This window comes from Phoca vitulina, unplaced genomic scaffold (genome assembly GCF_004348235.1).
Source record: "Phoca vitulina isolate PV1807 unplaced genomic scaffold, GSC_HSeal_1.0 scaffold18, whole genome shotgun sequence".
NCBI lineage: Eukaryota > Metazoa > Chordata > Mammalia > Carnivora > Phocidae > Phoca > Phoca vitulina.
Window position 1 is genome coordinate 28,508,182 of NW_022589721.1, and position 21,946 is coordinate 28,530,127.

General features: G+C 40.8%; 1 protein-coding gene across 12 annotated transcripts in view; it reads left to right on the plus strand.

Moving 5' to 3' along the window:
* KHDRBS3 (KH RNA binding domain containing, signal transduction associated 3) overlaps positions 1-21,946 on the plus strand; it is a 199,774-nt gene that overhangs the window by 154,967 nt on the left and 22,861 nt on the right. For all 12 annotated transcript variants that reach the window (XR_004300830.1, XR_004300831.1, XR_004300832.1 and 9 more), the window contains one exon: positions 1,281-1,363. Coding sequence is in view for 5 of the 12 variants with exons in the window: in XM_032415614.1 (XP_032271505.1) it covers positions 1,281-1,363 (83 nt within the window). In the remaining 7 variants the exon portion in view is untranslated. The remainder of the gene's footprint in view (positions 1-1,280; positions 1,364-21,946) is intronic.

Sequence of the window (21,946 nt, forward strand, 5' to 3'; positions counted from 1 at the left end):
AAGTCTAGTGTCTCATCTTCCTCAGGGTCAGTTTCTGTTGATTACTTTTTTCTTATGTATGAACCATACTTTCATGTTTCTTTGCATATCACCTAATTTCTTTTTAAAACTAGAAATTTAGGGGTGCCTGGATGGCTCAGTCGGTTAAGTGTCTGCCTTCGGCCCAGGTCATGATCCCAGGGTGCTGGGATCAAGTCCCGCATTGGGCTCCTTGCTCAGCGGTGAGTCTGCTTCTCTCTCTCTTGCTACCTCTCTCTTAAATAAATAAACAAATAAAATCTTTAAAAAATAAAACTAGACATTTAACTTAATGTATCAACTGTGGAAATTAAATGCTCCTTCCTTCCAGTATTTTTTGTTTTCCTTTTTTATTTAGTGACTTTTCCAAACTAATATTGTAAAGTTTATTATGTGTTGTCACTGAAGTGTCTCCTGTTACCTTAGTGGTCAGCTAATGATTAGAGATTTTATTTCCTTGGCCTTGCCTTTCCTTCTTGTGCTGAACCTGCAGGTCATCCTGAGGAGAGAGCTTAGGGTCTTCCCAGGGCTTTCCTGGGCTTCTGCATGGTACTGTGCAGGCGTGTAGCCTTCTAGATTCCCAGGAGTGTGTCAGAGCTATTCAAAGGGCAAATGGATATCTCATCCTCCCACTTCTCTTGCTGGGTTTTGGTTAGACTGTTACTTGCTCCATCACCTCAAGCAACTAAAATCTTATATAATTGCCTCTAATTATTTTCTTTGAATACCCCCAGGGAAAAGGCATTTTGTACTGGATGAGCTCCAAGTCAGGTCAAATAAAATCCTCTGGGAATGAGGTTTTGAAAGAACTCCACCCTTTTCTGCTTCCTCCAGTGGCCCCCAGACTGCTGGTGTCCACTGTGGTTACAGCTGTTGGTTTTCAAGGCTCCTGCAGAGCTGGGAGTGGTGTATTGGAAAAGGACGCATTAAAACATCACAGAGCTCACTGCTTGTACCAAGATTCAGCCAAGTTTTTAAAAATAAATGCTCCTTAGATCTCTGCAAACCTTTTGTTAATTTTCAGACTTTTGAAAATGTTGATTCTGACAATTTTTGCCAGTTTCTTTTTGCTTTTGTAGAGAAAATATTTGGAGGTTCTTACTCATCATTTTCACTGATGTCACTCTTATATTTTTCTTTACACAATACCTAGATATATATTTAAATGTTAGCTGAATTCATAAAGAGCACTAAAAGCAGAGTGGTTCTTTTTTTCCAGAAACTTTTCTGACCTTTTTTGTACTTCTCCTGTTTTATTTTAGGACTATGATGATGGATATGGCACTGCTTATGATGAACAGAGTTATGATTCCTATGATAACAGCTATAGCACCCCTGCCCAAAGGTAAGAGTCGATCTCTGATTAGACCCCATTAACAGACACTTTTGCCTGTCCACATATATACACTCTGGGAAGCGGGGATGATCAGACAGTGAGGGTACTGTGACTTGGCTTGCTTTGTTTCTTGTTTGTTTTAGTTGGAGACACACGCTCTGTCCTACCAACTAGCATGTATTACTCCTCCCATTTTTATCGTAGTGTTAAAGCAATGAGGCTTGAAAAATAAAAATTGAAATTTTTTTTTTACTCTAAAAATTTAACTCAGTGTTCAATATATTCTGAGGAGGAACAGTGTCTACAAAGTCTGTGGCTATGCAAGTCTTAAGGCTTAGAATCACATCAGCAATGTGTAAATATCCTACATTGTCAGTGCCTGAGGTGGAAAGGCCCCAGGAGTTTTGTTTGGCATTCAGATAACGTTTCTGTTTCTTAGCAGCAGTGATCCTTTTTTCTAACAACTTCAAATTCCTATTTGTGAATAATGAGGTAGCTCTAATTCATTTTCTAAAGAGGTATTTACCCAGAAATAAGTAAGTGCTATCAGAGGCAAAACAGAGCTTTATAGTTACCTCTTGTGACAATATACCTTGATGTTCATTGATATATGAAATCAGTGTTTATTCCTGTTCAGAATGTTTCCTTAAATACCTAGAAACCTCTTGCTTTATGTTTAAAATTCTAAGTGGAGGACAAAGATAGACATGTATACAAAACAACATTTTGCTTTATGAAGCGTACAGAAATCAGGACTGGGTGGTGGTTTTGATGAACTCATACAGTGCCGGGCAGCTTTGAACAAGTAGCTGCTTTTACTCCTGATCTCTGGTACTGAGGTTGACACGGATATAAAGTTCTTCTTCCTTTTGGCTCATGTCAGATTTTTTTCTCATATAACTTGTAACAGTTAAGAACCTTCAAACTTGGACTCTGACTGGTCTTTCTGAGTGGGAGCTTGGTGCACTGTACTCCTGTCCTTGAGAGTGTTGGCACAGCCTAGGGGACTAGCACTGGTGGGTGCCAGCCAAGACTTTACATACAGTAGTATCTCGTGTAAGGGTCCCGGCAACTGCCTCAAGTGTGTGGAACCGTTCCCACTGTAGGGACGAAGGACTGAGGAATGTGCCCAAACTCCCAGGTGGCTTGGAGCATAAGTGGTGTCTGGAGCTGCACTTGATCTGTAGAGCTGGGAGGTGAGCTGCACGGGAGGGAGATGAGGTGGGAGGCCACACACTCCCTGCGGGGTGCTGAGGCTTGGTGCTACTGGCAGCACGCAGTAGGGAGCCCCGAAGAGTTACACGCCAGGGATGGTGCGTTTCGACTTGGATTCAGAGTGTCATTCCAAGGCAGTGGAGGGGCTTGACTGACAGGTGGTGAGCCTAGAGGCAGAGACCAGTTAGGAGGCCGGTACATTATAAGGCCTTTAAATGTCAGGGAAGACTCACTTAAAGAGACATCTTGCCTGACAGCCAGTCTGCTTCTTTGAAGTGATCTTTTCAGTGTTGCAACTCATCACACCTGAAGGAGGACAGAGAATTGTATGAGAATTGCCCACGTTGACAAATGTAGAAGCCACTCTTTGTTAGGTATTCTGAGTATTCATTTAATCCTCATGACCTGTGACATAAACATCAGTCCTTTTACAGAAGAAGGGAACTCTGATTTCCAGGAATGAGGGAACTTGCCTGGGATCACGCAGCTTACAAGGAGAGGAGCAGGCTTTGCACCAGGGTCCGTGGCCTCACGCGTCCTCCCCGCAGCATCTCAGGCACGACGGAGGGGCTGCTCGACTGTAAACCCAAGGGAAGCAGCTGTACTGTGGGGTAGGATAGAGATGGTTTTATGCACTGTATGAGTTTGCTAGAGTCACTTTAACAACCACAGTCCAGGTGGCTTAAGCAAAAAACTTTATTTCCTCACAGTTAAGAGAAGCTAGAAGTCCAAGGTCCAGGTGTTGGGGGATTTGGTGTTTTCTGAGGCTTCTTCCCTTGGCACACACCTCCTCGCTGTGGCCTCGCATGGTCTTCCTCCTGTGCACGCGCATCCCTGATGTGTACGTGTGTGTCCACATTTCTCCTCTTCTGATGGTACCAGTCACATTGGATTAGGAACTCTTTGAGGGCCCTGTCTCCAACTACAGTGCCATTCGGAGGTACTGGGGGTGGGGGCTTCAACATATGCTCCAAGCAGGGGACACGATCCAGCCCGTAACATGCACATATCATAACACTGGTTTAAGCACAACACTCTGTGTCTCAGAATTAGAATAGCAAACTTGCAAATCCTCCCCAGGATCAGATAGTGAGTATTAACAAGGAAATCACCACCACCACCGTCTTCAGCTGCTCTACGTTTACCCTGTGCCTGGTCCTCTCTGTCCTCTCTCCCCTCTCAGCACACCCTAAATATTGCAGAATTCAAGTCTAAACATGCCATCCCCTTACATACAGGTTCAGAGAGATGAAGTGGCTCATCCACACTCAACAGGCTGAGTGGTGATCCAGACCCAGCTTGGCCCCACGGCATCCTCTTTGTCCTTTGTCCCATTGCCTCTCCATTCTCCTCTCGTCATGGCTTTGATTTCAGTGGCTGGAATGAATTCCTGTTAGTATTGCCCATATACAGTATTCAATAATCTAATAATTTGTGATGCTTTAGAATCCCATAGGAATTAGGCCTCCATCTGAACTCGAAGTGTTGCCTTATCAGACTTGGGCTACCTTAATCAAACCTGAAATTTCATTTATGCTGTGTATTAATGTTGTAGGCCGGGACTAATGAAATTAAGAGTCTTATTTTTCCAGTTTTACATTAGATCCTTTCAGCAAAAAGCATTCACTGCCACTACTCTCAAGGAGCATACAGTTTTAATGTTCACTAATAGATAATACCATGTAACACTCAATGATCTGTAGTCTACAATTCCTTGATTTTGACACTTCACGTACTGTAAAAATAATTTCGTACTTCAATAATTTTCTCAATCAGAATTTGAAAGCCCATTCTGTGCCATAGTTGTAAGGTTCAGTATAACTGCAGAATTCTTTACCTGGTCTGCTTTGAGATGACAGAGCTATTCTGAAAATGTCCTTTGACACATCATGGTGAGTCACCTGCTCTGTCCAGCACGGTAGCCACTAGCTCATGTGGCTGTTGAACCTTGAAATGTGGCTAGTGCAGATTGGGATGCGCTGGAAGCATAGGACACACACCAGAGTCCTAAACGTAGCATGAAATAAAGAATACAAAATAGGGGCGCCTGGGTGGCTCAGTCGTTAAGCGCCTGCCTTCGGCTCAGTTTCATGATCCCGGGGTCCTGGGATCGAGCCCCGCATCCGGCTCCCTGCTCAGCAGGAAGCCTGGTTCTCTCTCTCCCACTCCCCCTGCTTGTGTTTGCTCCTCGCTGTGTCTCTTTCTGTCAAATAAATAAATAAATAAATAAATCTAAAAAAAAAAATACAAAATAAATATATTATTAAAATTAATTTTACCCATTTCTTTTTCTTTTCTTCTTTTTTTTAATGTGACTACTAGAGAAATTCAAATTACAAATTTCTCTTGGATAACAAAGAGTTAAAGACTCTGGTTCACTCTCTCTCTGGCACAACAGGCAGGTTGTAGTGTCTCCAGATTGGGGCCCACACATTGGGGGAAGCAAGTCAATTCACCAGGTGCAGAAAGAAAATGAGAGAGGGTCAACTCCTGTCCATCCTTTTAAAATTTCTATGTTGATGTTTTGTGTTATGTGTAAATCTAACTTACTAATACTCTAGTGCACATGTTACCCAAAAACAATTACAATTACAAGATGAAAAATGGTTTTCTTTCTGATACAGATGTGTTCTAAAAAACTTTTGTTGGAGATCTGGGCCATAGTGGTTAAGAGTCTGGCTGACCTGTATTTAGACCCCACTTCAGTATTTGCTGGTTATATGGCTTTGGGCAAGTTACTTGACCTCTCTAAGCCTCAGCTTGTAATGTGTATAACTCTGTTTCTTCTGTAGATGGTCAGCCTGAAAATTGAATGAGACAGGAAATCCCACAGTCTGTGGGAATTGTTGGGGGGTAGGGAGAAGGCATGTCATCCAGTGTCTTTTCTTTGAGAGGGTGAATGAGGTAATCTGTGTAAGGCAGTTAAGGCAGGGTGTAAGGCAGTACGCACATTGTGCTGAGTAAATTCTAGTTCCTGCCCTCCTTCCCCAGTTCTGAATTATTCTGCATCTCATTTCACATAGGGAAGCTCAGAGAAAATCCAGAAGGGTTGTGTGAATAAATGATTTACAGGGAAAATGAGAAGAGGGAGGGGACCTTGTGGAGGCTACTCCCCCCTGGGGTGGTCAGTATCAGTATTTAACATAAACTGGGATTAGCAAACTGAGCAGCTGTAACCCACTTGAAAACAAAAAGGAGCAGGACAGCAGGCTCACCTGGCTGGTCCTTGGGTATCGTTAGCCGCTGTGCAAAAGGGTCCCTTTTGGTAATGACATTTAAACTTTATAAGCGGTAATCATTTTATGACACTGTTTTGTTGTAGAAACAGCAGTTTCTCTCAGGAGGTTTTACAAATTAGGAATTTTTTCTCACGATTTTCAAATACGTTGTATTAAAATTAGAGTACAAATGAGAATCCCTGCAGAGTGATAGAAAATTCAGTATAGTTCAGCTACATTTCCCCATTGATTTTTGTAATGAGCTTGATAGTGCTAATACTGTAGTGTAAAACCAAGCATTGTTTCTCTAACTTCACACATTTAATGAGTAACAAGCTGTCAACACAATTACTGTGAAGAGAAATATGAACTATTCTTTATAATATTGGAATTGTTCTGACATAGATTGGCTCAAAAATAGTTATTGATTGATTTCTTTAGACACCCCTCCTGAATAGCAGTGATGAATAAAAAGAGCAGGTGATAAATGGCCTCAGCCCTCAGACACCTGCCCCTCCCTTGACATGACTTGAGACTTCACAAAAGTCCTAATTTCGACTCTCAGAAACCACTTGTAAATATATCCATTTCATTCTAGATTAAACAGAATTCATTCTTTATTGGATGTTTTATTTATAATCCTAAAATAGTTGCAGTTGTATAACGCGATGTCCATAGTATTTAATAACACTGTACTGAATTTGGGAAGTTTGCCGGGAGAGTAGATTGCAGGTGGTCTTACACACAAGAAGGTAACTATGTGAGGAGAAAATATGTTAAGAGCTTTAATGTAATAATCATCTTGCTGTATATTTGTAAATCAAGTCATCACATTTATAACCTTTTATATAATTTTTATTAAAAATATCACAATATCAGTTTGTGTGCCTAGTAATTGTAAATTCTCAAAGGAATATTTGATTCCTATTGTGATCATAAAGAAAGTAGAACAAAAGGGGTATCAGAAAAGTGTTAATACCGGTGATGGGTATTAAGGAGGGCACGTACTGCATGGAGCACTGGGTGTTATACGAAAATAATGGATCGTGGATCACTACATCAAAAACTAATGATGTATTGTATGGTGACTAACATAACATAATAAAATTAAAAAAAAAAAAAAAAGTGTTAATACCCCTGAGCATAAGTGGATGGCTGTGTGGTAAGAATAGTGAGTTTCTGGATGAGTTTAATACAATATTCCAGTTTCCCAAGAGCTTTGTGGTTTGACCATACTTTCAAGTACATATTTCATCCCATCCTCCAAAATCTCTGAAAGCACTTAAAATTTCTGAAAAAAGGAATTAGGAATAATAGCTCCCAGTTTTGGAGGATCTGTTGAGTCTAGCACTCAGCATTTATGTTCTTTATATGCAGTATCTCCGATTTTTACAGTGGCCCTACATATTGAGTGTCCCACGCACAGAAGTTGAGGATAGCAATGTTTAGCAACTTTCCCAAGAATACACAGCTGAGAAGTACTGGAGCCTAGGTTTTTGTCTGATGCCAAGAACCATTACCCAGCTAAGAAAAAAATTTTTTTAATGTAAAATCATATTGACTTGTTTTTGTAAAACAACACCTAAGCCCCTTTATCCAGATAGGCAGGGTGACAGAAGCTGCCAGAAGCTATGAGTACTCTTGGTTTGTTTTCAAATACCAATTCCAAGGAAAGCAACGAGACAAAAACTGACGTTGCCATGTGCCTGCCGCCTACTTGCTGTCGCTTCTGCTGGCAGCTTTAGGATTATATGTCCAGCAACGCCTTCTCAAGAGCCGACTGTGGAGGTCGGAAAAGGATTTGGAATTTTCACTTTGGAAACGATGACCTGTTGTTTAATTTAAGTTGTAAGCGTTTAAAATCAGTAAAACTGTTTTTCAGGAGATAATCGCCATGTGTGTGGTGTCACGGTTGCTTGTCTCAGACTTGTAAAAGCACTAATGGTTTGGCGTGGATTAAGAGTTTGTTAACTCGCCTTGTAAAATTTCTGTCAAGTCTCCTTTCACCTAGCCTGCCCCTCGGAGTTGTCTGCCTGCTGCGTGACTACTGACCATGGCTCTTGGCACAAACTAAGCCGTGTAAGCTGTTGACAAACAAATACATCCAGCCTGTATTACGTAGATGTTGGCAAAAAGCAGAGATACCAGCCCAGATTATACAGTAAACCCATAAAGTCCTTAATTCTCAGCCAACAACTCTGTAGTAAGAAAGAAAGGAAGGAGGGCTATCGTGAAAAGGTGAAGCCAGCACCTAGAAGGGAAAAGGGGAGGAAGGACGGGCTGAAGTGTTGGCAGGAGTGAGAACTGCACTGATGATCATCATTACGCGCTGACCACCCACTGCGGAGTATTGATTACACCCCGATAGATACGTGTGCGTGTGTGTGTGTGTGTGTGTGTGTGATGTCTCTCTGTCTCTGATATGAACTTTAACCTTAACAGGTGGAAATGATCATCCCCATTTTATTCTTGAGAACACTGAGACCCAGAGAAAGATTAAATAAGTGGTCCATGTTACCCACTTGATGACTGTTGATTTCAGTCTATTTTATTTTTATTATAGGAGTGTTTTTCCAAGGGTAGTACACATACCACTGATGTTTCACAACATGATTTCAGATGGCACACAGGCAGACCTTTTTTTACAGTTGTAATGATGGATTTTAAAGTTATTGGGAAAATATACTTAGCATGTCAAGCACATGATTTTATGAATATTGCTATAATTTAATTATGATACATTGAGGTGAAAACAAAGTCAATACAAAGAGTAATGTTAAGTCACTGGTAGGATGAGTGGGCACATGGGTGACAGAAGTCCTGCCAGCCGTCCAGGAGGGACTCTAGTGTGGCCAGCACCGCACTCTGCGTTTGTTTACTGGGTAATGGCCCACTGGGGTGTGCCACTGCTGAGAAAGGAGGGGCGGTCAGTGAACCAGAGCCATGATCGGGCCTCCCTTGGGGTTACTAACTCGCTAGCCTGACTCTATTGAAAGCAAGCCAAAAAGTTTTATAGCTTCAGCAGGAAATTCCTTAGAATTAAATTAGTAAAAAATAAAGGAAAAATTTCCAGATTCATTAAGTTAGCACACTTTGAAGAAATCAAGTATCAATTGAGTACTTAGGAAGTGTTCATTACTATATCAGATGCTCTTATGCCTGCCATTTCGTTTTATCCCCGAGAACCTCTGTAAGATCGTTACAGGCCTTGCTTTTATGAATAAGGAAGCTGATGCTCAGAGAACGTGAGCCTGCCCAAAGTCACGTGGCTGACAAGTGAGGCCTCACACCCAGCTCTCTTAAAGCTCAAGCCCCTGTTCTTCTGCTCACCTCGGAGGCAACAAGTAAAAAAACCTGTCCCTGTGCATGTGGAGAGTACCCACCTCCTGTGCTGACCATGTGGAATCTTCGTGCGTGGTCTTGACGAGTCCACGGGAACACAGGACTGGGGCAGACGCAGGCTCGTGGTAATAAATCAGTTGCCACTGTCAGTTCACTCTCTCATGTTCTTGAGAATATGGGAGATTTACCACTGAGGAATTGCAGAATAATGGCAGTATGTGAAAACAAAGTCCACCAGGGAGATGTACTACATCATTTGGATTTAGCGCTGCCATCTGCTTAATAGTGTTGAGAAGACTAAAGCGGTGCTTGTGATCAGCCATTCAGAGCAGCGACAGATGCTGCAGAGCACACGGGGAAATGTAGAGGATGCGACAGGGTTTCCAAAAAGTTGGGGTGTTGCTTATCAAACCCCAATTTTAAACCTTCACTATAAAATTTTAAGGTCTGTTAGATAAAGCAATCCACTCTGACTCTCCCCATGTTTCCTTTCGTCATGTTTCACACATCCTTAAAATGTATTTTTGTTGATTTTTAGAAGAATTTTCCTGACAAATCCTGTATAGATTTAAATTATGATGTGATTTAGTTTAAAAGACTGCGGGCTATAAAACCAGGCACACCTGGATTTGAACCCCAGCTCCATCACATCCTTAGCTGTGTGATCTTGGCCACGTTATTCAGTTTGTTCCAGTCTGTTCTCATCTGTGAAATGATGACAATATCTGACTTACAAGACTGTAGTTAGATGGACTGGCAGCTGCGATGTAAAGAGCAAAAGGTCAGCCAGCTCACTAACGTCACACACACTGAGCGCCGCACGCTGCGCTTCACAGCCTTATGGCAGGAGGGTGCTGTTATTATCCCATTTTATAGATGAGGAAATTGAGTCACAGACTTTGTGGGACGTGGGAAGTAAGTGCTGGAGCCGGCGTGTGAGGCCAGACGGTCTGAGCACTCTGCTCTCCTGCCTCTCTGTGCACCTGTGGTGGTTAGGAGCGTAGTCACTGCGTCTAGAAACTGCTACAGTCTTTTTCTGAGGAAGACTCCTGTCAGTAAAATCCCAGCAAATAAACAATCTGAATAAAATTATATATTATATAATTTATATATATATATTTATTTATATATATATTTATTTATATATATATTTTATATATATATAATATATATTTTATTTATATATATATAAAATATATATATTTATATATATTTATATATATATATAAAATATATATATATAAAAATGATTCCCCATTTGTGAAATAGAGAGGTATTGAAGGCTTCATTTAATTTAGATTGTTTAGAATCATAACATGTTTGGAAGCACAGACTTGAGGTCAAAGCTTGAAGTTACTTGTGAAGAATGATTTATAATAGAGAACGTCAGGGTGCTTGAATTTCTCAGAATCTAGTCAAACCTCATTTACTGGACTCATGACTTTAGAGGCTGAAATAATTCAGACCTGGTATAGATTGTATTTTCCACCTCTATTTGTCATCATGAAGGGATATGTTCCTTTTGGAAAGTAATTTACAAGTGTTCATCAGGAACCTCAGAAGTGCTTGCAATCTTTGACTCAATATTTGCACAGTACATGCCTGAACTTACTATACAGTGAATGAGTGACAGTGTAAGTAAGTGTGTTTAACAGCTCTTTAAAAGGGGCGCCTGGGTGGCTCAGTTGGTTAAGCAACTGCCTTCGGCTCAGGTCATGATCCTGGAGTCCCAGGATCTAGTCCCGCATCGGGCTCCCTGCTCAGCAGGGGAGTCTGCCTCTCCCTCTGACCCTCCCCCGCTCTCATGCTCTCTCTCTCTCTGTCTCTCATTCTCTCTCTCTTAAATAAATAAATAACAAATTAAAAAAAAAAAAAAGCTTTTTAGAAAGAATAAAGCATTTTGGCGAAGTTCAGGGAAAGAGATACAACATTTTAGATATGGGAAAGAAACCTATCTGTATCACCTTGGCCAAAGTAACAGAGCTAAAGCAGCGCCTTACTGAAGGCCGAGTCAGGCCTTGGTCAGTGAGGGTGGAGGGCCAGTCTCCTGGATTTGAATCACGGTTCGGTGCTGGCCAGCCGTGCAGCTGAGGTCCCGTTACTGAACCTGCCCTTCAGGTTCCGCATCTGGAAACCGCGGGTGATGGTAACAGTAAGCACCTCATAGGATTGTTGCAGAGTTAAATGAGTTAATATACAGAAAGCTCTTTGAACAGTTCTGGCACATTGTAAATGCTGTCATTAGCCATCATTACTGTAATTATCTAAAATCCTTGGGGCTAAGAGTCTTAGATTCAGAATTTTTGAATTTGGGAAGACAGTATGGTTACATACCGTATGTTACACAACTCCAGTAGGTCTGCTTGTGCTTCCCCAGCATAGTGACTACCCCTTGGATTATTTGAAGTTTATGATCAAGGGAAATGTGATTACAGAGAGATGAAAAGCATGTATGGCAATTGAAAAGGAGATTTCTGAAGAGGGGCATGATGTTCAGCCTTGGCAGTTTGTGATCTTACCAATAGAACAATATTGTTAGTGCTAGCAATTAATTTTTAAACAGGATGGACTAAAGGATTGGGAGAGGACCTTCCCATCCAGTAGGAGCCATTATGGCAGCCAGGTCACTCTTGATTCTGATTTTTGTTTGTAGCCTCATGTCGGGTCACCCACAGATGGTCTAACCTTATATTGAATTGTGGGTAATTCGCTCGATTACTCATGAAGTAGATGTCAAAGCGTAGTATGAGAGTATATTTAATTCTTTCGTGGCTCCTTCCATTATTTCTTCACACATACCTTTTAAAGACATTGTGGTTATATATTTCTGTAAAAATTACACATGCATGTTTCTTTTTTAGACTTTTCCAAGATGGAACAAACAGGATGATTTGCTTTTCTTTACATTTTCTTCCTTGACAAATTGCTTGCAGTGGAGCGGCAGTTCCCTGAATCAGTGGTTTTGCCATCCAGCAAGCTTCCCTGACCCGCTCTTCACGGCACGTTCCTTCCTTCCATGTGCTGTCAAGCACTGAGCTGGTCTTCTGTGTTTTCAAAATACTCTCATTGCCTCCATTCTCTAGTAGTACCTACTAGACTACTGAGACTATCTCCTTTTTTTACAGAGAGCCTCTCAGTAGCAGGGACCCTTTGTTTTCGTCTTTCTGTCCCATATCTCGTGGTCAGAGAAGTGATCTATCTGTGGTTTTCAGTTAAATGGATAACATTTAAGAAGTCTGTATCTGTTTTAAAAGTTTCTTTCCTGGAAACACAGTAGAAAGTCTGATCGCATTGGAAGTCTCCTATGAAAATGCGTGCCGTCCGCACTCTGGCTGTGTAGAAATATCACTGATATAGCCTTAAAAAATAACACAAAGCAGGTGCCCAAACCAATCTTCTGTTTATTATTTTTAATCTGGATTTTGGTGTAGCACAGCTATCTTAAAGTTTTTAAACTCTACAGATAATTTCGTTGGGCAGCCAACATTGAGAGCTATCCTTCTTGACTAGCAAGCATTCTATAATGGGGTGTTATATATAAAGCACTTTTCGCAGTGCCTAGCAGATGTTGCTAAGTAAATGTTTCCCAAAGAAATACAGTATTGGAATTTCTGTAATGGCTTCCATTCATTTGTTCAGCAAACAACTATTGAGTACCTACTGTGTTCCTAGAACTATCCCGGGCGCTTGATAAGTATCTATGAACAAAAAAAGGTAAAGATGGTGCCCTTGTAGAGCTTAAATTCTAGTGCTACTCATGTTTACACATGGCAGTCATGCTCAGCTTCATGGAGGAGATGATCAAAGACTTGAAGGAGGTAACAGAGTTTGCCCGAGGGGCCATCTGTGGGAGCAGCAGTCTGTGCAAAAGACCTCTGATGGGGTCTGTCTCGTATCTTCTGGTATCTTTAAAGTCCGTCGGCTTCCATTCCAGTCTGTAATTTTAACTTTTTTAATAGGAAACTTCAAATTTCCCTTTGGAATAAGATATTTTTGAATAATTTGGAACAAAGTGTTTTAACTGTCCAAGAATATGTTGTAATAATTCTTCCTGTTAGTCTCAGTATGATTGAAGGAGCTTGCGGACTTAAAACTATGAAGATACAGGAGACTGTTAACCTTAGCCGGTGACAGCTTTGGTTTACAGGATAATGGCTCTCAGAAATACCCACATCCTCGTCCCCAGGGCCTATGTTTAACCAACTGAGCCACCCAGGCGCCCCCTAGCCCCAGGGCCTATGTTTATGTTACCCTACATGGCAGAAGGGACTTTGCAGATGTGATTAAGGATCTTGAGATGGGGAGATTATCCCTCATGATCATAATTGCAAATGCCTTTACCAAAATATATTAGCAAATCAGAAATCAGTTACCTTATCATGACCAAATAGAGTTTCTCTCAGCAATGCAAGATTTATATAATACATGAAAGTAAATCCGTGTAATTCACCACATTAACTAAATGGAGAAGAATCATGTGATCATTTCCATAAATGCAGGAAAAATGTTTGACAGAATTTAACATATATTGATGATTAATAATAAATAGAGGTCTGAGCAAACTGGAAGTAATGGGACAGTTTTCCCCTACTTGACAGAAGACATCTGCGAGAACACACACACACACCCTTAAGCTAACATCATTCTTCACTGAAACATTCCATGCTTTCCTGCTAAGACGGGGGGCAAAGCCGGTTTGCCCACACTCTGCTTGCACTCAGTGTTGTACTGAGAGGCCTGATCTGTGCAGGAAGGTGAGTGAAAAAGAACAATAGGCATACAGATTGAAAGTAAACTGTCTTTATTCACTGATAACATGATCAGGTAGTTGAAAATCCTAAGGGACCCACTAAAAAACTACTCAAACTAATCAGGCAGTTTGTCAGTTGTGATGCATTCAGTATACAAGTCCTGTATTTCCACGGACTAGCAGTTAGCAAGTGGAAGACCACTCCGCCAGAGAGACCATGTGCAATAGTGTCAAAAAACGTAAAATACTTAGGGATCATTTTAAAATAAACAGTCTTCTTGACATATATTTTACATGCTGTAAAATTCACCATATAAGTTAAAAATTTATTACTTTTAGTAAATTTACAAAGTTATGTGACTCTCACCATAGTCCTATTTGGGAACTTTTTTTTTTGTTTTTCATCACTGTAATAAATTCCCTCATCTCTGTTACAGTTAATCCTTTTCCTAGCCCCAACCCCAGCCCACCATTAATCTCATTTTTGTTTTTACAGATTTCCCATTTTCTGAGCATTTCATTTAGATGTGATCAAAATATATGATTTTTTACATCGGTATTTTTCACTTAGCATTATGTTTTTGAGGTCCATCCCCATCATAGCATTTATCGGTATTTTATTCCTGTTTTATTACCAAATGGTATTCCATTTATGGATATATGGCATTTTGTTTATGCTTTTACTAGGTGACTGGCTGTTGTTTTCACTTCTTAGCTCTTACGAATGATGCTACTGTGAACATTTATGTGCAAGTCTGTGGAGCTTGTGTTTTCATCTCCCTTGAGTAGAGATCTAGGAGTGGAATTGCTGACTCAAGTGGTAATTTTATGTTTGACTTTTTAAGAAACTGCCCAACTGCTTTTTCAAGGTGATTCTACCATTTTAAATTTCCACCAGCGATGTGTGAGGATTCTTAAGGATAATTATAACAAAAATGTGCAAGATCTCTATACTGACAACTGTTACTAAAACACTGCTTATAGAAAGTAATGAAGGCCAAACTAAATGGCGATACATACCCCATGTTTTTGCATTGGAAGACTCAATACTGAGAAAGACGTTGATTCCCTGAAATTATCTGTAAGTTCGGTATAATTCCAATCAAAACCCCTACTGTTTTTTTTTTGTTTTGGTCAGGTTTGGTTTGGGTTTTTTTGTTTGTTTGTTTTGGGGATTTTTGTTTGTTTCTTTCTTTTTGATACCAAATGATAAGGTGGTTCTAAAATATATGAAATTCAGAGGACCTAGGATAGCCAGAGTAGTCTTAATAATGGAGAACAAGTTTGGAATACTAACTTTTCCGATGTCTAAAACCCAGTAGTGAAGCCAGTGAAGTAGATGTGAAGTAGATGAGACTGTCTCCTTTTTTTACAGAGAGCCTTTGGTTTGGTTTGGTGCTTCCAGGGGCACCAAAGCAATTCGGAGGGTAGAGAGTTGTCTTTTCAGTAAGTAATGCTATCACAATTAGATATTTGTGTAGGTGGGGATAGCTTTGATTTCACACACACACACACACACCTCATACCACTTATAAATGTCAATTTGAGACAGTTCGAGATTTCAGGTTAAAGTTAAATTTATAAAGCTTGTAGAAGAAAATATTGAAACAATAGAAATCAAGAAAAGATTTAGAAATTTTACTTTATCAAAATTTCAAACATCTTCTAATCAGAGGACATCATTAGAAAATAAATAAATAAGCCACAGTCAGGGAAAACATCTTTGCAACACATACATCTGACAAAGGACTTTTGTCTATATGATAGAAAGAAACTTTACAACTCATCAAGAACAACATAACCCAATTTTTATAATAGGCGTAAACCTAGACCAGAAATTTCACAAAAGTATATATTCAAATGGCCATGAAAAATATGGAGAAGTGCTCAGAGTCATGGGTCAGCAAGAAAATGCAAATGCAGATTAAAACCTCAGTGGGATACCACTACACTCCTACACTCACACTAGAATGGCTAAAATAAAAATCATTGACAGCATCCCATGTTGACAACGTTATAGGGCAACTAGAACTCATACATGTATAAAACAGCATAACAATGAGAAGTTTGGCAGTTTCTTTAAAAATGTTGAACGTATATGTACCCTATATACCAGTAATTCTACTCCTAATAATTTTATCCCAGCAAAATAAGAATATGTATCCAGAAAAAGCTTTAGGTAACTATGTTCGAAGTGACTTTATTTTTGAGAGCCAGAACCTGGAAACAGCCCAGATGTCCTTCCACGGAGGAATAAACTGTCTTTAGACCATGGAACGCTGCTCAGCAGTGAAAATGAATGGAATCATGGTGGCTGCAGTAACATCAATGAAAACTAAGAAAACTTGTAAAAAGTACTTGCTACAAAGCTGCCAGTCTGAGTTGGTGTTTAGTCGTCATCTACTTAACTGTTGCTGATCATAGATGGCCGTTTTACTAGGCACCTGGCAAACCAGAACAGAGAGAAGGGGGCAGGCCAGTCGAACAGTCCGGTGAAGGGCACTGACTTGGTGTGTGCTGGTAATAAGTAGTCCTCGGCGAGGCTCAGGCCTCGAGTGCCTCAGGAGGGTGCAGGAAGTCCAGAGAAAGATCAGTAGAGGCCAGTTTGTGGCGAACCTGAATACCAGGCTCGAGGATTTGACACGATTTTTGGACTCTTTTAGACCAAGGTGTTCTGCGTGCCCACCACCACCGTGCTGGTCCAAGCTCACTTCGTCTTCCTTGCTTCTAGAATACCAGTAGCCTTTTTAAAACAGAATAGGTATTTGATTTGAATTTTTTAATGTTGGATTTGAATTTAAATACAATTTATGCATGGGTAGTGTACTTGAAATGATCTTAATTCTACATATTTGTAGAATGAGACAATAATTTGATATGCACATTGATTCAAGTTAGTGTCTACCAGATTGTCCAGAAACACTGAAAACCATTTGCTGGTCCTACTTGTCTCACAAGGATGCTGACAATCCCATAAAAAGTCAGTGAGGTTCCTTCCACACTGACATAATATTTCACAGCATAGATATTGCTAATCACAATCAAATTTCTTTAAAAGTAATAGACAATGACTTTGATATCCCACTATCAAATGTATCGGAAATCTCTTCCAAAAGATGCCTCCATAGAGCAGATGACGGCACTGGCTGCAAAAACAAATTCAAGATCCCATGAACACTTCCATTAACAAATGACGCCATGAAATACTGTAAACTGCTCATAAAATGTTGATAGACCATTTTGAATGCGATGGAAAGAGCCAGAGGAACCAGTACTGAAAGATTATGTGCCTTGGCACACAACGTAGTTGGACATGGGTCTTCACAGATACAAGTAAATAGGCTCATAAACCCAACCTTCATTTTGTTCTCTGTCCAAAAAATCTTCTTATATTTTTTAAACTTGTAGGTACTTACTTCATTCTTTGGAAATTACTTCTCAGCAACCTTCCCAACCTCGTTGTCACTTGGGGACCCATCCCTGACCCTTTGCCTTCACAGGGCTCCCCCCAAAACTCCATCTGCCATGACAGTTATGTTCCGTTACATTCTAATACACAGTTTTGATGCTTCGTACAGAGAATTCTCATTAAAATTTCTTGGGGTGTCTAGTGCTGATGTGTGTACATAATTGATAACAATTTTTATATCCTCTTTTGCCAGAAAAATGTTATAAAAAACAGATCTGTTTCCTTGTGTTTTTTTCATAAGAAATCTTAGTTCTAAATGTTAGTGTTTCTGTGAAATTAATTCATTGTTGCGGTTAACAGCTATAGTACAAATACTGAAGTGTGAGTCAAAAGACAGGTCTAACTTGGAATCCCAGCTCTGTCATCTGTTGTGTGAATTGAGCAAGCCAACAGTAAGCTTTATGAAACCTTATATTTAATTAATAAAGTGAGTGGACAAAATAGTACTTACCTTCTGGAAAGTTAAATAAGGTTATGAGATTGTGGAGTACTGTGCAAACAGAGGGAAACTATTAGCTGTTGGGTTATTTTTGTTGTCGTTAGATTTCTGTCACTGAAGGTGAGGTCCTATCTTTCTAAACAGAAATAAATTATGTAACATCAAAATAAGAACTCTGAGAAAAATAATACTTGTTTAGAAAGAACCTCTGCTTTGATAATATTAATAACAACTGTCCTTGAGTTATGTATGTACTATATTATTTTATATGAACTTCACGACCATCTTAAGATTAGTTTTGGGTTTTTTTTTTAAGATTTTTATTTATTTATTAGAGAGAGAGAAAGCACAAACAGGGGGAGGGACAGAGGGAGAGGAAGAAGGAGACTCACTGCTGAGCAGGGAGCCCGACATGGGGCTCCTTCCCAGGACTCTGGGATCATGACCTGAGCCAAAGTCAGATGCTTAACCGGCCGACCCACCCAAGTGCCCCTTGAATGATTTAGTTTTAAAACTTGTCTCCAGATGAGAAAATTGGATTAACTTTGCCTGAGTTTATACACACGTAAATGCTGGACCCTGGCTTCTGATAATACCTTTGTTTGACTCCAAAGCCTAGTTTGTAAGTATTAATTCTCGGCCGTCTTCCAGAATGACAGTAAGATGAGAAAGCTGCTTATAAATCAGAGTGTGAGTCTCTAACGAAAGTCTTAGTAGCAGTGCGTGGACATCGCAGCCCCAGCATCAGTGTTTGGGGGGCTGTGAAACAGGCCCACGGCATCGCTAAGACTTGCTTGCATGCACGACTGCATTGGAGGAAGAAAAAAGACACAATGTGAACTAAAGATACTCTTGTAAACAAATTCTTTCCTTTTTACTCTTTCCTTTTTCTTGGAATCTAATCAAAATTCATAGTTTTGTTTTTTGTTTTTTTTAATTATAGAGAACCATCTGCAACCTTTTAAGCAGGGTTTTGATAGGAAGAAGTAGCACAACAGAGGGGTTTCATGTTCAAATAAGAAAGCATAGTTGGATATTTCTGCATCAGAAAAAGATACTCAACATCCCTTATTTCAGAATGCAGTGCTCTCTATCTTTTAAGACTGGGATGAGCTCTGAATTACCCATAAACTCAAACAAATGAGAGGTTTCTTTTCTCTCATGTAAGAACCTAAACAGCTGCAGGCTTTTGGGATACGTCTTTATAGCTACCAAGTACCCAGGCCTCCTCCTTCCTTGTTCCCCACCCTGTGTCCTGAGGCTCCTCCCGGTCTCGAGATGGCTGTGGAGGTTCCAACTATCACATTGGGGTTTGGGCAGAAAGGAGAGGGAGGAAGAGGAGAATGCCCATACCTCCTGGCTGGGGCAGCCTTCTGTTAGGAAACTTCCCAGAAGCTTCATTCACTCTGGGAGTTTGCTTCTATGTCACCTGCAGAAGTGCCTGAGAAAGGGAGTTTCGGGGACTGTTGCCTTATCACTAGCTCCTCACCCCCGGTCTCACAAGGAGGCTTTTGGTAAGAAAGAAAGGAAAAGTATATGCTAAACAGACAACAAATGCCTGTTGACCCTTAGCTTTTAGCAAATAAATTAAGGTTTTTTGTTCTCTAAGACTTTTTTCTTTCTTCTGAGACATAATATATATACAGCAAAGCACGTAAATTCACACCTATCTGAAGTATATGGTTCTGTGACTGCTTACCTGTGTGTGTTCCCGTGCAACCAGGAGACCATCTCCAGCACCCCAGAGGCTCTCTGCCTTCTGCTTTTGGCTCTGGGATAGCTAATCGCCATCATCTCTTGGTCTCCCAGAATGACATGGCTTTTTAAAAAAAAAAGTACCCAAACATATTTCCTGTTTTTCCGAAAATATGGTAAGACAGTTGTTAGATAGTGGTGAAAAGCAAGTGGTGTGGAAAGAATCTATCTGGGAGGTGACAGTAACTAGACTTACCCCTGACTCCATGGCGCTGTAGACACGTGACTTTAGAGAAGTCACTTCCTGTCTCTGACTGGCTACTTTCTCATTACCAAGCCGGATAGAATGTTGTTCTGCTTGGAATGCCTTTCTTCTCCTTGTCTGGCTCTTCTCTCAGGTGTCAACTTAGACCTTTCTTCCTCCAGGAAGCATGTTCATGTCCCCCAAGACTGATTCAGGCACCCCGCCTCTGAGTTCCTTTAGAGCTATGGGTATCTCATTTATCACATTATTCCCTTTGCCCACTTACACTGTCTGATTTGCACACCAGACTAAACGGGTTTTATCACAAAAACCAAATCGTGGGGCACCTGGGTGTCTCACTTGGTTAAGCGTCTGCCTTCGGCTCAGCTCATGATCCTGGGTCCTGGGATCGAGCCCCGAGTTGGGCTCTCTGCTCAGTGGGGAGTCTGTTTCTCCCTCTCCTTCTGTCCCTCCCTCTGATCCTTCTCTTTCTCGCTCACTCACACTCTCTCTCTCTCAAATAAATAAATAAATAAATAAAATCTTTAAAAAAAAAAACAACAAAAAACAAAGACCAAATCTTTTTCACTGAAGCTCCCCAATGTCTGGGACATTGTTGATGTTCCATAAATATCTGAACAAATGTTCAATGAAGGTGGTATCTGAATCTCATGAATTTCTACTAAGATCATCTTTCTCAAGAGATAGTGTAACAAGTAAGAGTTTCTTCTTAAATGGTGGGTAAGTGTTACTGTTTTTAACCTAAACTTTTAAAACAAGTAATACCCAATTGTAAATTTGTTCTAAAGATGAAAGATCATTTGTGGGGAGTACCTAGCACAATAATGGCTCACTGTAGGCATCTGGTAAGTGTTGTCTGTTATTACTGTTACGTTGAATCTTTGCAGGTCTGTCCACCCAAAGGCGAGCATCAGCTAGTCCTGGTTGAAGTAGGTCCTCCTTAACTCAGGCTTGCCAAGCACTTCGAGGGCACGGGCTTCCTGGCCCCTTTGTCTGTGCAAATCTGTCTTCCTGAGCCACCTTATACAGAAGGTGGTACCCTCCAGCTCTGTGGAGAACAGAGGGAAAGAAAAAGGATTCTGAGTGTCTCACGAGAGATTAAGGTTAAACATAAAACAAGTACTTTCTGTCAGGCCTGTTCAAGTGTATTACTGTGGCAAGTTATTCAGGCTTCATTTCTGGGAAGTCTTTGAAAGTGGAGAGAGAATCATTTCTCTCAGATGATTAAGACAATTTAGCCTGAAGGCAGGGGATGGGCCACATGATCTCTCAAGGTCGGTTTCTTCCCTTTGAATTCAGCAAAGTACCTGTAAGTTCCTGTACTTTGTAGTGAGGGCAAATTTAGAAGTTTCACAGTGGAGAAGTGGAACATCAGCTATAAATGGCGAACTCAGTCTCTGATTCTGTGGCGAACCTGTGATAACATTTAAAATCTTTTTATTTGACAAAGTAATTGTTACGTCTGAAATGAGGCTTTGCAAACGTAATTACAACAATAGGGTTAAGAATAATAGTCACCATTTATTTTGTACTGACGAAGTGGCAAGCCAGTGAAAAGTGTTTTGTGGACATGAACTCACTTAATTATTACTCATCCATTACCACCCTCTCCTCAGAGACCCAGCTGCTCAGTCCCTTCCTGAGCAGCGGCTGCGAGCCAGACACTTCACTCATTCCTTCCTTCAGTGTTTTTATTGAGCACCTTTAATTTTCAGACACTTTTGCAGCTGAAACTCAGTAAGCTACCTGCCCAAGGTGATGCTCCTTCTAAATGCAAGGACAGGATTCAAAACCCAGGGAACCTTTTTAATCCAAAATCAGCACTCCCTGCATTTGCATGTAGTCCCTAAGTGATCTCTTCATCTCAGGGTTTTAAGTACCTTTTATGTGGTGATGACTCCAGATTTCTGTCTCCCCTGCAGCCTTGTCTCCTGACCTGTGGCTTCCCTTCCCAGAGGTCGAGGAGGCCTCTCAAACCTGGCGAGTCCCAGGCCTGCCTCCTGATCACACCTGCCCTATCTGGTTAATGGAACTTTCCATCTCACCCGAGGTATAAAACAGAAACGGAAGGCCTTACCTGCGTGTATGACTCGGCATGGTCGGCCTTCCTCCTGACTCTTGCACCCCCTCCCCCTTCCTCCTGACTCTTGCACCCCCTCCCCCTCCCTCCTGACTCTTGCACCCCCTCCCCCTCCCTCC